This window comes from Dromiciops gliroides, chromosome 1 (assembly GCF_019393635.1).
Source record: "Dromiciops gliroides isolate mDroGli1 chromosome 1, mDroGli1.pri, whole genome shotgun sequence".
NCBI classification, from domain to species: Eukaryota; Metazoa; Chordata; class Mammalia; order Microbiotheria; family Microbiotheriidae; genus Dromiciops; species Dromiciops gliroides.
Genome location: NC_057861.1, coordinates 31,073,595 through 31,089,112, shown reverse-complemented (window position 1 = coordinate 31,089,112; position 15,518 = coordinate 31,073,595). Strand labels below are relative to the sequence as shown.

Sequence of the window (15,518 nt, the reverse complement as noted above, 5' to 3'; positions counted from 1 at the left end):
TCCTGACTCCAGAGTCAGTACTCTATCCACTGCGCCACCTAGCTGCCCCAAGTATAATTCTTTAAAGAGGAATTCCTAAGGACCACAAACCCCAACCCCTATCCCAAATCCCCACCCTATTTCCCCATAACAGAAAGAAGAAGAAAAAGGACAATATGTAAAAGCACTGAACTATGTAAATGAACACACCTTTTTAAACAGTAACAAAACTCAGATCAAAATGATAATGTTAAAGAAATACAGAAAACCTAGAAACATTTTTTGTTTTTCTAGATTTTTAAGAATCATTCTGTCATATTGTTCTACTTAACTGTCGTTTCTTTCCCCCAAAGACCACACAATGTGCAGGATTCAATTGGAAATAAGGTGTTAAAAGAAATTAAATAAAAGAAATTTAATTTTAAAAAATTTAAAGAAAGTAAAGTAGAAACATGCTGAAGGAGAAAAAACCCCAAACCAGTTGCTGACCAAGATAGGTCTGTACTCTTTATTACTGGTTTACTGGGCAGCTAGGTGGCACAGTGGACAGAGTTTCAGGCCTGGAATCAGGAAGACTCCTTTTCCTGAGTTCAAATCTCGCCTCAGATACTTACTAGCTGTGTGACCCTGGGCAAGTCATTTAATCCTGTTTGCCTCAGTTTCTTCATCTGAAAATGTCTTGAAGAAGGAAATGGCAAGCCACACCAGTATTTTGGCCTGGAGAACCCAACTGGATTACAAAAGGTCAGAGAGGATTGAACACCACCACCACACTGATTTTATCTCCTAGTTAAATCAAGGTCCCTTTCCTCTGACATTCTACTACACTGAAAATTGGTATCAGATAATTTAGCACTTAAATACAGACTGTCTTGTACGGTTTTTTCCAGCTGTTTCATGTAAGTTAGACTTCCTCCCCCCCCCCCTAAAATATAAACTCTATGGAAGGAGAGAGGGGGATCATGAATTCTAATGTTGATAGGTCTCACAATGGCCAGCACTGAGTTAGATACATAAATCAGTGCTGAACGAAATACTTGTTGAAGGAGCCATTGACTGTATTCAGTATGGAATCAACTCGCTGAACTTTTATTAATGTTTGACAAATTGCCTTTCCTAGGTGTGAATGTTACTATTCAGAGATTAAATAAGGCTAACTCATAGAACATCTCATTTTGTAAAAACATTTAAAAATTTTAGATCTGCTCTGTGACACATCCCCCCCTTGCCCGCCCCCCCCCCCCCCGCCCCTCCCAGAAGCCATTACACGTATGGAGACTGATTTTTCTCTCCTCTCTGGGTTCCATCTGCTGATTTCCTATCCTTTCTATTTAGACCTTCTCTTGCGTAGGTGTGAGCGATAGACTCATCGGATCATAATTGTCTCAAGTGGCAACTTCCAGGAACAGAATCATTTAACATCTGATTTCCCTTTTTAAAACCCTTTCTACATAGCTTAAAATCTGACTGTTCTTTTCGAAACCTGCTCATCTTTTAAAGAATTTTTAGAGTCAAACTTCACAATCATTCCAGCTTCTGGCAAGCTGACGACTGTGTCAACACCAACACTCCCTAAACAGTTGGCTGCCTTTGGTCAGTCGCACTCGCTATTGCAAATGCAAAGTCAAGGTGTCATGTAGCTATGACAAAAGTTGCCCGTTCAAGCTGTCTGCCTTTCACAGACATCCAATGGCTGAATTTACATACTAATAGTCCTCTACTACTCGGGGCTAACATGGGCTGCAAATACAGGATAGGATACACATGTATTTCTTCCATCAATATTTCTCAACTCAAGACGTGGGATCTGTAAAATATATTTCTGGTTGAAAACATTTTTTCAGCCAAATCTATAATAAAAACAGATTTGATTATATTTGACCCTCCTGAGACTCCTTCTCACCAGTTCGGAATTTCCTTTTTTGTTTCTATAATTGAAATGGAAACCATTGTCGCATCGAATAACTATGGGAATCATGAGTTTACTTCTTACATAAGAAGTGACAGTTACATTCTTTGGGAATGTGGCATGGCAGTCCAAACGATAAAAATAAAAATGTTGAGACTAGAGAGAGCTTAAGGGAACTTGGCAAATGGGACACTGGAAATTTTTAGCTATCCTAGGAAACCGAGAGTCCTGGCCATCTGGTGGATGACTGGTGAAATTACTGGTATGCCCATTAGAGAGAATATACGCAACATCGTCTGTGACATGAAACTACATTTTACTGGTCCAGGTCGAGCCCAGACAAAAGATTCCTGGGGGGGGCCTAAAAACACTATGACCCTCCCTCCCTTTTCTTTTTTTTTTTTTTTGGTGAGGCAATTGGGGTTAAGTGACTTGCCCAGGGTCACACAGCTAGTGTTAAGTGTCTGTGGTCGGATTTGAACTCAGGTACTCCTGACTCCAGGGCCGGTGCTTTATCCACTGTGCCACCTAGCCGCCCCTCTCCCTCCCTTTTCATCAGATTAATAATAAGCAAATTAGGGGCAGCTAGGTGGCACAGTGGATAAAGCACTGGTCCTGGATTTAGGAGGACCTGAGTTCAGATCCAGCCTCAGACACTTGACACTTACTGTGTGACCCTGGGCAAGTCACTTAACCCTCACTGCTGGAGGGAGGGGGGGGGGTGAGCAAATCAACAGAAACTTGAAACTCCACTCCCAATGTTATCCTGTCAATTCTACAGGAAGACAGTGGATGCCATTCTTTTAAGTTTTCAATGAAGGGTCTTTTGTGGGCATCAAACTGAATGCTAAAATCTTCCAAAGTGTAGGAGTCTCCAGCACTCTACAGGTAAAATGGACCCTGATCCTAGAAATAAACAATTTCATTTTTCAGGATTTTCAGAACTGTTAGCAGATGATGGAAGGAAAAACCCAAACTCTGTTTCCTTCTCTGGGTGAATGAGAATATTTTTATTCCTAACAGATGGCTCCTCCCTGGAATATTTTCAGGCTTGGCACCAGCAGTTGCTTTTCGAAAAAGCTTGACGCATTTCAACAGTTTTCAGTATTGTTCGATTTTTTGCTTTCCATTAGACCAGCTCCTTTCAAACCACAATAAGGGTAACAGAGATGACAGAAGAAAAGACGGGAGAGGAAGTGGAAAGGAAAGAGGCTGTCAAATGTGGGAGAAGTGCCACAATTCACAGGGAACAGAAATCAGAATGAAGAGCCCATATAAAATAGCATACCCATGGAGGGTACAAACTCTGCAGGGAATTTCCTGTTTGTTGTAATTGTTGCAATATTGATACATTTCAGTCTGTCAAACCATCCCCACGCCCAACACTTTAAAGGGGCTTTAAAAATGGAAAGAAAACAATATAATAAAGCATAAGATTAAAATTATTGTTCTGTTATGAAAACTTTGGCCTTAAAAACACGCATATGACTCATAAAAGTGCTGAAAAATCTCTGTTCCTTACCAGGGGGTAAATATTTTCCTCCTCAGTCTTTTCTCTAAATAGAGTATCTTCCCTGGTGAAGTACAATAGTGACTCTTGTACTGGTAATTCTTTGGAGGAAGAAGGTTTCTCCTCTTCAAGTTGCTCATTTTTCTCTTCATGAGGCACACTCCCATTCTCATAAACACGGATCGAGGGCCTCCTTACAGCGGATGGGTCCGGGGTGTCATCAGAAATCTGATGGTCCGATTCAGGAGCCTCTTGAGGCCCCTGTCCACTTGACTCTCCAAAAACTTTACCTACTCCTCCGCTTTTCTCTGTTTCTTCAGACTTTCCACTTGAAATTTCCTTTTTATAATTAAAAAAGAAATTGTAATTCAAAAGATAATCCCCACTTTGAAGGGGGTAAATACCCTACTGTATCCCATACTATATATCTATTCCCTTCACAACCATAGCCAACAACAATCAGATCATTTTTTTAACATTGTACCAAGTGGGTTAACTATTAACTGTTAAAAATGCAAGGGGCAGCTAGGTGGCACAGTGGATAAAGCACCAGCTCTGGATTCAGGAGGACCTGAGTTCAAATCTGACCTCAGACACTTGACACTTACTAGCTGTGTAACCCTGGGCAAGTCACTTAACCCTCATTGCCCCGCCAAAAAAAAAAAAAAATGCAATGAGTATTCCCATCCCCAGCATAAAGGACAGTTGGAGTATACTCTCCTGTCTTGTAAGAGGGGGTACCCCAAGGTTTAGTCTCTTGCCCACATAAGTACGAGATTGGCTAGTGGTTACCACCTTCCCAACCAAAGAGGCCTTGAGTCACTTGCTGCAGAGTTGAGGAAGTTGTCCGAACTGCACCAAGTACCTGATTTCCTCCCTTACTTTGGTCCAGCTTTCTCTGGGCTCAGTTTAAAGTTTAAAATGCAAGGGGGCAGCTAGGTGGCGCAGTGGATAGAGCACCGGCTCTGGATTCAGGAGGACCTGAGTTCAAATCTGGCCTCAGACACTTAACACTTACTAGCTGTGTGACTCTGGGCAAGTCACTTAACCCCAATTGCCTCACACAAACACACACACACACACACACACACAAATCCCATTAAGACTCTCATTTCCTCCATCTCTCTGCATAACTCATAAGGAAACAAATTCATTTATAGTCTACAAGGCCTTTATTTCAAAAACAAAATCATAATGAAAAAGACAGAGCGATCCTTAACTGTGCTGGCCAGATGCTGCTGTGAATCTGACTCACAAAAGATTTTAAATCGCTCTCAGGCTATGTATTGGCTCCCATGTTCAGTTGTTTCAGTCATATCCAACTGTTCCTGACCTCATTTGGGGTTTTTTTTGGCAGAGTTACCAGAGAGGTTTGCCATTTCCTTCTCCGGATCATTTTCCAGAGGAGGAACTGAGGCAAACAGGGTTAAATGACTTACCCAAGGTCACATAGTTAGTAAGTATCTGAGACTATATCAAAGAAGAGCTGTAAAAGATCCCCTTCCTAGAAGAGGCAACCCAGCAGTAATCCACTGCAGAAGCTTATTAGATGGACATGTTTGTTCAGCAGAGGCCTAACAGCATTTACACAGAAAGAGAGAAGAGGGCGGTGGCAACTCAGCAGAGAGAGCAGCCCAGCCGATGACAGTGGCAGCTTCAAAGGCAAGAGGGTGGCCCAGTGGGGGCACAACCTTCAGAATGCTTCTTGTCTGGTTATAAATGTTTCCTTCGCCACGGGTAGCATAAGAATCTGTGGGAGACTGAGTCTTGTATACACGGAGAGATTGTTTCTTTTTATTTACTCTGATATTCTGCTTAATTAAATCTCTTTGTTATGAGTTACTGTGTTCTCTGGTTTGGTGTGGTAAGAGGCAAGCACAGGACCACACGTATTAACCGTCTGCCCTGCCGCTACACCCTGAAGACTGCCAGGCCCTGCCCTCCTGTCTGTGTTGCTTCCTGCCATGAGAGAGTGAGTTTGTCGAGGGCAGGGAATGTCTCATTTGGCATCACGCTTGGCACACAGCCAATAAGTTAGCATCAGTGAGTGCCTTTTGTTCATCCATTCATAAGCTAGGGGCTCCCAAGCTGGGGTTTTGAATAGATGCTGACAGGCTTTTCAGGTGCCTATAACTAGGTAGCAAAGAGGTACTGTCCCCCTCCTCAGCCCTTCCTTTGCCAGGCCAAGCTCAGAGACGCCAGGGAAAAACCCAGCACAGGGAGAATGAGCTGCGGCTCCCTTCTCTGCAATGGAACACTGAACACACAGTCTGACAGAGGTTGTGTGTTGATAAATTTTTCCTCTTCCTTATTTTATTCTTTTTTTTTTTTTTTTAACAAGAGATGGTTCTCTGAGTGGCAGAAAGGAAATGGAAGGTGATGTCAAAACAGAAGATAGTGATAATTAAAAAAAATAACTCAGTACGAGATGCTGGACAATCGAGCAGCCTCCAAGCTGGAACAATGGGAGTATTTACCCTAACTCACCTAGGAGCTGAAGATGGAGTAGGGTGGCTCTGGGTGTGGTGGGCTACACCTGTCATCCCTCCCTGCTCCTGAGGAGTCTGAGGTGAGCTGAGCCTGGGAGTCCCGGGCTGCAACAACAGACCCCCTGAGAGAGGGGGGCCACCAGTCTGCCTCAGGAGGGGCGAGCCAGCCCAGATCAGAAACTGAGCAGCAGGGGGCAGGGCGCAGCTCATGAGGGGCCACTATCCTTCCAGCCAAGGCAAGGCAGGAAGAGACCCAGTGTTCAAGAAAAAGGAAAAAGAAAATTCAGAGAGGGTTGCTGAAACGCCCCAAGAGGCTCTTTGTAGCATGGGTCGATGGAACCCAGAATCAAAGAATAAGAAAAACGAGCAGCCCCGAGCCCTTCTGGGCCTCAGGCTGAAGAGCAGTGACCCCCCTCATCATCCCCTCCCCTGGCTGGCCCCCACTGCCATCTCCTACGGAGCCACAGAGCAGGGAGCAGCTGGAGGAGGGGCAGTGGGTAAATGAGAGGAGGCAGAGCCCCAGAGGCACGGGGGCCCATCCCGGGGGCCCATCCCGGGGGCCTATCCGGTCTTCCTTCTGCCCCTCCACCCACAGCGAGGTGCCGAGTGACAGATGAGGAGGAAGAAGCTGACTAGCCGGGAGTCTCTGTGGAGCCAGGTCTGGCCCCCTTGTAAAGTCTCCTGGGTTTGGTTGCTTGTGAGGGGAACATTAGTCATGGAAGAGAATGAGCCACAGTCACCCCCAGGAATGCCCAACAGACACCTCAGACCAATCAGAGGGGTGACAGGGCCCCAGAGTGAGCAGGTCTCCGGGCAGGAGGGAGCCCCCAGCACCAGGCGGGTTATGATCCCAAAGTGACACAGAATGTGAGCCATGAGAACCAGAGCCATAGGAGCTGGGAGCTGGAAGGGTTTGCCTGCAGGTAGGGAATCCAGGAAGGCTTCATGGAGGAGGAGTGACGAAGAAGGGATTGTGGGCGGAGCCCAGGGAGGCAGGTTAGGTCGGAGAAGGCAGAGATGGGTGGGGGTCATGGGGGCAGGAAGCTCAGTCCAGGAAGGACATTAGGAAAGGCTCGGGGGCCGGAGGGGTTGGGGGGAATGGGAAGGAGGATGATTTGGCTGAAGAACAGAGATACTACACTGGAAAGGGAAGATGGCGGCAGACCGTGGAGAAGCTGGACTCCCCGTCTGGTCTGGTGTTTGATTCCTTAGACAACAGGAAGCTACTGAGGGTTCTGGGAGGTGACCAGAGCCGGGCTTTGGGAAGATTCCCCCGATAGAGATTTTTGTTGTTGTTGTTGGTTTTTTTTTTTTTTTGTGGGGCAATGGGGGTTAAGTGACTTGCCCAGGGTCACACAGCTAGTAAGTGTCAAGTGGCTGAGGCCGAATTTGAACTCAGGTCCTCCTGAATCCAGGGCCGGTGCTTTATCCACTGTGCTATCTAGCCGCCCCCCCCCCCCTAGAGATTTATAAGAAGAGTTAGGAGGAGAGAGAGAGTGGAAGTGAGACAAGTCCCCTCTGAGCCCCGTGATTAAGGGTGAGGGCGGTCAGGTCCTTGGGAGAGAGCAGGCGTTCTCCTGGGCTATCATTGCTGGGGCAGACAGCTGGCCACAAAGGCGCCCCACTCTGCTCCTACTTACAAGGGAACTCTGCGGGGAGCCCGCTGTCAGGGCCTCCAGGTAGATGAGCTCATTCTCTTCTAAAGGCATCTGGGACTTCAGGGCTTGGCTGGCCCGATCTGCTATGCTCCTCATCGACTCTTCTTCGGGGGCTTCTTCTGAAGTGTCTGCTGCCTGTTGAGTTTCAGCCGGTGCCTCGGCTATTCTCTCCATGCTTCCGCTTCCTCTCCTTTGGGACTCTTGGTCATCTCCAGGGATGCCCTCTGTATGCTTTTCTTTCAACGGCTTCTCGTCCTCACCCGGCATCCTTCCCAATTTGAGTTTCCCTGAAAACGAATCACAGTGTCATCACAACCACCACTTGCTAACTCTTTCCAGGATGAGTTCTCAACCACCAGTCTAAGAAACGGAACACAAGAGTGAGCCTTCCTAGGAACAGTGAAAAGAGAAAAGGGCAGCGCTGACCCCCGAAGAGTGACCTCAGCATGGATTTCAGGGTCTAAATCAGGAAGGAGCTCAGAGGCCCTTTGCTGAAGCACATAACATACCCTTATGCTAGGAGACAGATCCTAGTGAATGAGAAGACTGCAAAGCAGACCTTTGCCACCAGAAAGGAAAGTTGGGAGGAGAGGCTGGGCTAGAGCCCAGGGCTAAGAAAAATTAGAAACCACTAGACAGCAGATTTTTTTTTAAACAACAAACATTTTTATTTATGGTTTTGAATTCCAAATTTTATCCCTCCTTCCCATCCTGCGCCACCCCTCCCTGAGCTGGTAAGCAATCACATATGGGTTATACATGTGCAATTATGTACAAAATTACCACATTAGTCATTTTGTACAAGAAAACTTGAAGAAAAGAAGAAAAGGAAAGAAGGTGACGGATAGCCTGCTTCAGTCTGTGTTCAGTCCCTATCCGCTCTTTCTCTGGAGGTGGAGAGTACGCTCCATCATCAGTCCTTTGGGATTGTCTTGGATCACTGAACTGCTGAAAATAGTTGAGGCGGTCACAGTTCTTCGTCAAACAGTATTAACCGCAGATATTTCTATAAGCTCATCATCTACTTCCAAATGGAAGTAAGTGTCTCCTAGCAGGAGACAACTTCCCTAGAGGCAGGCACTGTTTGCTCTGTGCTTTTATAAACCCCGGTGCTTAATTGCTTAATGAATGGGATCCTCCTCAGAGGTGTGGGAGGGGAGGAGGGTATTGGAGTCCTGGGTACAAGGCCGGGTCTCCTTCCTCTCTTCCCTTCCTTCCTGTTCAGGGCACAACAGAAGTTTAGCAGGAATCATGGGAATAGAACAGAATGCAATCCGACACACACCCATCTGTGTGCAAGGCACTGTGCTGGAGGATTAAAAAACAAACAAGCAAAGAAACCAAGCAATGCCTGACCTCAAGGAGCTTACAATCCACTGGGGAGAAAAAGCAAACACCTCAGGAAGGAAATGCAAACTGAATCAAAGTCATAGTTTGGGGAGGGGGGGGGAGCCAGCTCCCAGGGGGGAATCCTAGGAGAGGGAGGTGGCACTTGGGCTAAGACTTCAAAGGAGAGAGGTTCTGAGAGGCAGAGGTTGAGAAGGGAGGGCATTCTGGGCATGGGGAATGGCTTGGGGAAAAGCTCAAAGGTGAGAACAGCCAGGGGGCCAGGTTGCCTGGAACGCAAGGTGTTTGGGAGGGAAAGTCACATGCATTAAGTCTGGAGCCAAATGGGTAAAGGAAGGGCAAGAGGAGTCCCCCGGAGCTTATTTTTGTTGTTGTTGTTTGTTTTGTTTTGTTTGTGGGGCAAGGAGGGTCAAGTGACTTGCCCAGGGTCACACAGCTAGTAAGCGTCAAATGTCTGAGGCTGGATTTGAACTCAGGTCCTCCTGAATGCAGGGCTAGTGCTTTATTCACTGCGCCACCTAGTTACCCCTCCCCCGCCCCATTGCGCCACCTAGCTGCCCCCAGCCCCAGGAGCTTCTTGCAGGGGGTGACACGGTCAGACCTGTGCTGGAGGAATCTCGATTTGGCAGCTGAGGGGGGGGGGGGGGACAGATGGTGCAGAGGAGAGAGCTGAGGTAGGGAAACCATTTTGGAGACCACTGCAGTGACTGAGGCAGAGACACAGTGGTAAAATTATTAGGATTCGGCTGGCTCATTGGGGAGGGGCCATGCCTGGCTACTGAGGTCAGAAGGGGAAGCCTCCCTCCCTAGGCAGTTCTTGAAGGACCTCCCCTTTGGGGGAAGGGAAATTGGATGCTTGCTGAGGGGAGGCTGAGGCTCTTGCAGAGCACGTGCTCCTGTTCTCTCCTCCTCCCTTCCGGTGGCGCGCGAGCCTGGCTGTGAGTTGTGCTTTCCGTGGAAGTACAAGCTCCAGGTGGTAAGGCACCGTGCTCTTCTGAATAGACTTAGGTTAGGGCTAGCAGGATTAACCGAATTGCTTTTTCCCTATTTCCTTGTCTTTGATTTTATTAATTTCACCTTTGCTGTTTACTTTATTCTCCCAAATCAAACATCTGTGGAACAGAGGCTGTGAGGCTCCTTTCTTATTGGCCTGGGAGAAATATCTAAAAAGGCAGTTTCTGAGGGGAGGGAGCTTTAAACCTAGAGGTCCCTCATTATCTCTGGGACCCGATATTTAGGTGAGCCACCCAATTAACTCTTCATATATTAAATTTGGCCCCCATAACACCATGGGGAGAGAAAGCAAACGACAACCCTGCCAGCTCACCATTATTATCTCCATGTTAGAGCTGAGGAAAGGGAGATAGACAGAGGTGAAGTAACTTGCCCTGGACCCACTGCTAGCAGGGGCCTCTGGATGCTTCCACCACCAAGGGGTGTCCATGTGAATCAGCAAGACTCACACTGATGGGAGGCTGAGGAGGAGGGAGAAGAAAGGGATGAGGTTCTGCACTGAGCCTCCGAGCCACTGTAAGAGATGAATGAGCAAGGAGGGTGAGAAAGATGGAGTGTTCTGGGTCCTCTGCTGGGAAGTAAGTAAAGGCAGGCTCTTGTGGAAGGGGCTGAGAGTCCAATGCCAAATGAGCCGTTTGGGCTGGGAGAGAGTCTCATGTCCTGTCACCGCTAACGTTATTTGATCCAAGGGGCAGCTAGGTGGCACAGTGGATAGAGCACCAGCCCTGGAGTCAGGAGGACCTGATTTCAAATCTGGGCTCAGACACTTGATACTTACTAGCTGTGTGACCCTAGGCAAGTCACTTAACCCCAATTACCTCACCAAAAAAACAACAACAACAAAAAACCCCCCACCAAATCGTTTGATCCAAAACTTACAAAACACATCACATACAACACACACTCACACACAGATATAGACACACACATTACACACATTCTCACACACCAACATACAGACACACAAAGCCACACATACACTTACACACATTCTCACACACCAACATACAGACACACAAAGCCACACATACACTTACACACATTCTCACACACCAACATACAGACACACAAAGCCACACATACACTTACACACCTGAGGCACATATCACACACAGCATACATACCACACAAAGTCACACACTCTCACACAGACACACACTCACACAGCCAAAACACCACACACATTAATACACACTGAAGCACACATCACACATACACTCACAGACACATCACACATACCCACATATCCAGATACACACTCACACATACCAGACATATTCACATACACAGAGGTACACATCTCAATATACCACACATGTTCATACACACTACACCCAGACACAGAGATATACAGACACCACACAGAGACACAGACACACACTCACAAAGGCACTCATCACACACATTCACACACAGACACACCACACACACTCATGCACCCAGACACATAGACACACCCAGATACATACTACATATACCATACACATTCACACACACAGAGGTACACATCACAATACACGGCACACATTCACACACATTACACACACATAGACACACCAGACATAGATATACACACTCATACACAGACACACACTCACATACATTCACATATATTCACACACATACACACACAGCCAGACATAGAGACACACACAGAAACACATACTACATTCATACACACACAGAGGCATATATCACACACACACATATAGAGACATGTACACAGATAAACACATCACATATATTTACGCAGATGCACACCCCTAGGAGTGAGCAAGAAGAATGGTAAGAAGGGGCCTGGATTTGCCACCAGATGACCCGGCACTCAAATCTCAGTATCACTATTTTACTGTCTATGTCACTTTAGGCAAGTCACTGCCTCCCTCTGAGCCTTAGTTCCCTAATCTGTAATCAGAGGCACTAGATGGTCTCTGAGGCCCCTTCCAGACTGAAGTCTGTGATGCCTGCAAAGACACAGACATCCCCTACAGCCCACTCCCAACTGGACCTCCCCACAGACACACAATCCACACAGACCACAATACAAAAGACACATACATACACCCCAACAACTTCATAGATCTACAAAGCATGAAGCTATGCCCCACCCAAACACTCACAAGACTCCACTCTAGTCTTGAAAGCATCCATATTTCCCACACACATAAGCCGCCCCCCCAGATGTACAAACAACACCTACACTTCCCATGTAAATACCACTCTCCTCAAAAGCCGTAGCAGCACAGAGTTGGTGGACACCATTTGGTCCTACCCAAAGGTGAATAAGGATCCCTCTAGGCCACATGTGACAAGTAGCCGGCCACCTTTTGCCTGAAGAGCGCAATGTGAGAGAGAGAACCTACTACCTCCTGAGGCAGCCCATTTGGCTTTTTCACAGCTCATAATTGTCAGGAAGTGTTTTTTGTTGTTCAGTCGTTTTTCAGTCATGCAGGATTCTGTGACCCCATTTGGGGTTTTCTTGGTAAATATACTGAAGTGGTTGGCCATTTCCTTCTCTAGCTTATTTCACAGGGGAGGAAACTGAGGCAAACAGGGTGAAGTGACTTGCCCAGGGTCACACAGCTAGTAAGGGCCTGAGGCCACATTTGAATTCAAGAAGACAAGTCTTTCTGATTCCAGGCCCGGAGCTGTACCCACTATGCCACCTAGCTGCCCTAGGAAGTTTTTATCTGCATCCTAATCTTCCTTCTTTGCAATTTCTACCCACTGCTCTAAGGTCTATTCCATGGGACCCTGTAGAACAAGTCTCTTTGTTCTTTCATGTGAGAGCCCTCTCCCCAGAAACAGTGACGGCCCTTACTAAGCCTTTTCATCTCCAGGCTAACCGACCCTAGCTCCTTTAGCCAGTGCTCACACTACATGAACTTGAAGCCCTTCCCCTTCCTGGCCATGCTCCTGTGGTGGCTTACTCGGATTACCCATGTTTACCCTTCCCAAAATGAAGTTCAGCCCCCCAACCCTCCCACGGAGGGCTCCTCCGTTTACACTGAACGTCCACATTGGTAGGGGCCCCCATGAAACATCCAAGCTCCTGCCCAGCCCCCTCCACTCCCTTCTGGTCTTCCATCATTGGTCCAGGAGCAGAGAGTTCTTTCTTACCCTTTCAGGAACAGACTCCCAAAGCCTCCTCCTGCCTGCTATGCTGCCTGGCTTTGTGGACTCATTTGGGAATGTTCCTGGACCCTCCGTAAGCTCAGAGCACCAGGGGGTGCCAGGCACCAGGTCCCCGCCTAGAACCAGAGCCTTAGACAGCAGGCCTGTCACTGGCAGGAACCCTTCCAGGGCGGGGACCTTGAGCACTGTGTCTGATGGGGCCCAGGCTACCTTGGCTGAGTGAGCTCCACCCTCGAAGCATCTCGGTATGACACAGGGGAACTCTCAAAGAGCATGAGTTCACTCAGGCCCCTGGAGAAGCAATTACCAAGCATCTATTACCTGGCTGATCTCCCTGTCGGCCCAAGCCCTTCTCTGGTGTCTAAGAGAGAACAAACAAGGGTCTCACAGGTGGGAGCCTGAATCAACTTGGGCTTCCCCTGGAACTACAATCAAATGAGATAAAGCCCTTTGCAGACCTTCCTCTCAAGCTAGCTGGCTAGGGATAAGTGGCAAACTCTCAGCTCCTTCTCTCGCCTGGCCTGTGATTCAGTCCCTTCCTTGCCAGCCCTCTCTCAGCTCTCATTCCGACCCACCTGCTGAGCCTCCAGCCTGCCCCAATCTCCCCTCACAGGATGCCTTGGCTGCCCTCTCAAGCTTACATTGAACTACTTCTAACTGTGCCTCTTTCTAGTTCTTCTGTATCTACTTATACTTGTCCTTATCCCCCCACCCCCAACGTTTGCATGTAAACTCCTTGGGAGCAGAGACTGTTTCCAAGCCCCAGCTGCCCCTATGTAACCTGTGCAAAGACAAGGAGGTAGGAGACCGAACATTATATACAGGAAACAGGAAGTTGGCCAGTTTGGCAAGAAGTGTGAGGAGAATAATACGAAATAAATTTGGAAAGATAGGTTGGAGCGAGATTGTGAAATTTTAGATACCAAACAGTGGAATTTGTATTTTATCTTTTCGGCAATAGGGAGCTTCTGAAGCTAGTACCATGGGCAGAGCTGTGTTTTAGGAATGTCAATTTGTCAGCTTTGTTTCAAAAGAAGAAATCAAAGCTATCTATAGTCATATGAAAAAATGCTCTAAATCACTATTGATTTGAAAAATGCACCTTAAAACAACTCTGAGGTGTCACCTCACACCTATCAGATATGACAGAAAAGGGAAGTGACAAATGCTGGAAGGGATAAGGGGAAATTGGGACACTGATGCATTGTTGGTGGAGTTGTGATCTAGTTCAACCGTTAGGAAGAACAATTTGGAACCATACCTAAAGAGCTATAAAACTGTACGTATCCTTTGACCCAGCAATACCACTGCTAGATCAGTATGCCAAAGAGATCAAAGAAAAAGAAAAAGGACCTTTTCCTGCAAAAATATTTATAGCAGTTCTTTTTATCAAGGCAAAGAACTGGAAACTGAGGGGATGTCCATCCATTGGGGAATAGCTGAACCAGAATATGATTTTTAACGGAATACGTTTGTGCTGTAAGAAATGATGAGCAGGATGCTTTCAGAAAAACCTGGAAGGACCTATATGAACTGATGCAAAGTGAAATGAGCAGAAAAAGCAGGGGGGCATTGTACACAGTAGCAGCAACATTGTAATGATGATCAACTGTGAATGACTTAGCCATTCTCAGGAATACCAAGATCCAAAACAATTCCAAAGGAGTTATGATTTAAAAAAATGCTATCCACCTCCAAAGAAAAAACTCTGAGTGCACTTTATTTTCTTCTTCATTTTTTTGGTAATGTGGCTAATTATGGAAATATGTGTTGCATGATTTCACATGTATAACTGATATATTGCTTGTCATTTCAGAGTGTATAGGAGGCACTGGAGGGAAGGAGAGAATTTGGAACTAATTTTTTAAAAAATGTTAAAAATTTTTTGAATTATTTTTAAACAATTGTCAGCTTTGTGGGGGATGAACTGGAGAGAGGGGAAACTAGAGACAGGGAGACCAGATAGGACGGAATTGTAAAAAGTAATCTGGGGGGTGGCTAGGTGGCACAGTGGATAAAGCACCAGCCCTGGATTCAGGAGGACCTGAGTTCAAATCTGGCTTCAGACACTTGACACTAACTAGCTGTGTGACCCTGGGCAAGTCACTTAACCCCCATTGCCCTGCCAAAAAACCAAAACATAACAAAAAAGTAATCTGGGCTAGAAACAATGAGGGTCTGAACGAGTGTGGTGCCTACGGAACTAGAGGCAAGCAGAGAGAAACCCAGAAACAAAACCCAGAAACAAGTGCCCAAATATGCAGCCTCCAGACCCTCCCCCACGCCCCTCTGCCAAAGACCCCAACCCAGGTACATTCACCTCCTGCATAGGCACCCCTAGATGTACACAAACAACACAGACCTCCCCCAAAGGCCTTTTTTCCTGCGCAAAAGTGAAAACACACCTTCCACATAAACCTCCCACACAGCCTAAAGTCCCTAGCCACAAATGTACGTCAATGCCATTGACCTCACAC

General features: G+C 46.8%; 1 protein-coding gene across 1 annotated transcript in view; it reads right to left on the bottom strand.

Moving 5' to 3' along the window:
* The window catches only part of CFAP251 (cilia and flagella associated protein 251), an 80,351-nt gene extending 72,549 nt beyond the window's left edge, over positions 1-7,802 (bottom strand). The window contains exons 1-2 of the mRNA XM_043977285.1: positions 7,528-7,802; positions 3,411-3,737 (exon numbers count right to left, since the gene is read on the bottom strand). Of these exons, the coding sequence (XP_043833220.1) occupies positions 3,411-3,737; positions 7,528-7,719 (519 nt within the window). The 5' untranslated portion in view covers positions 7,720-7,802. The remainder of the gene's footprint in view (positions 1-3,410; positions 3,738-7,527) is intronic.
* Positions 7,803-15,518: the final 7,716 nt, after the last annotated feature.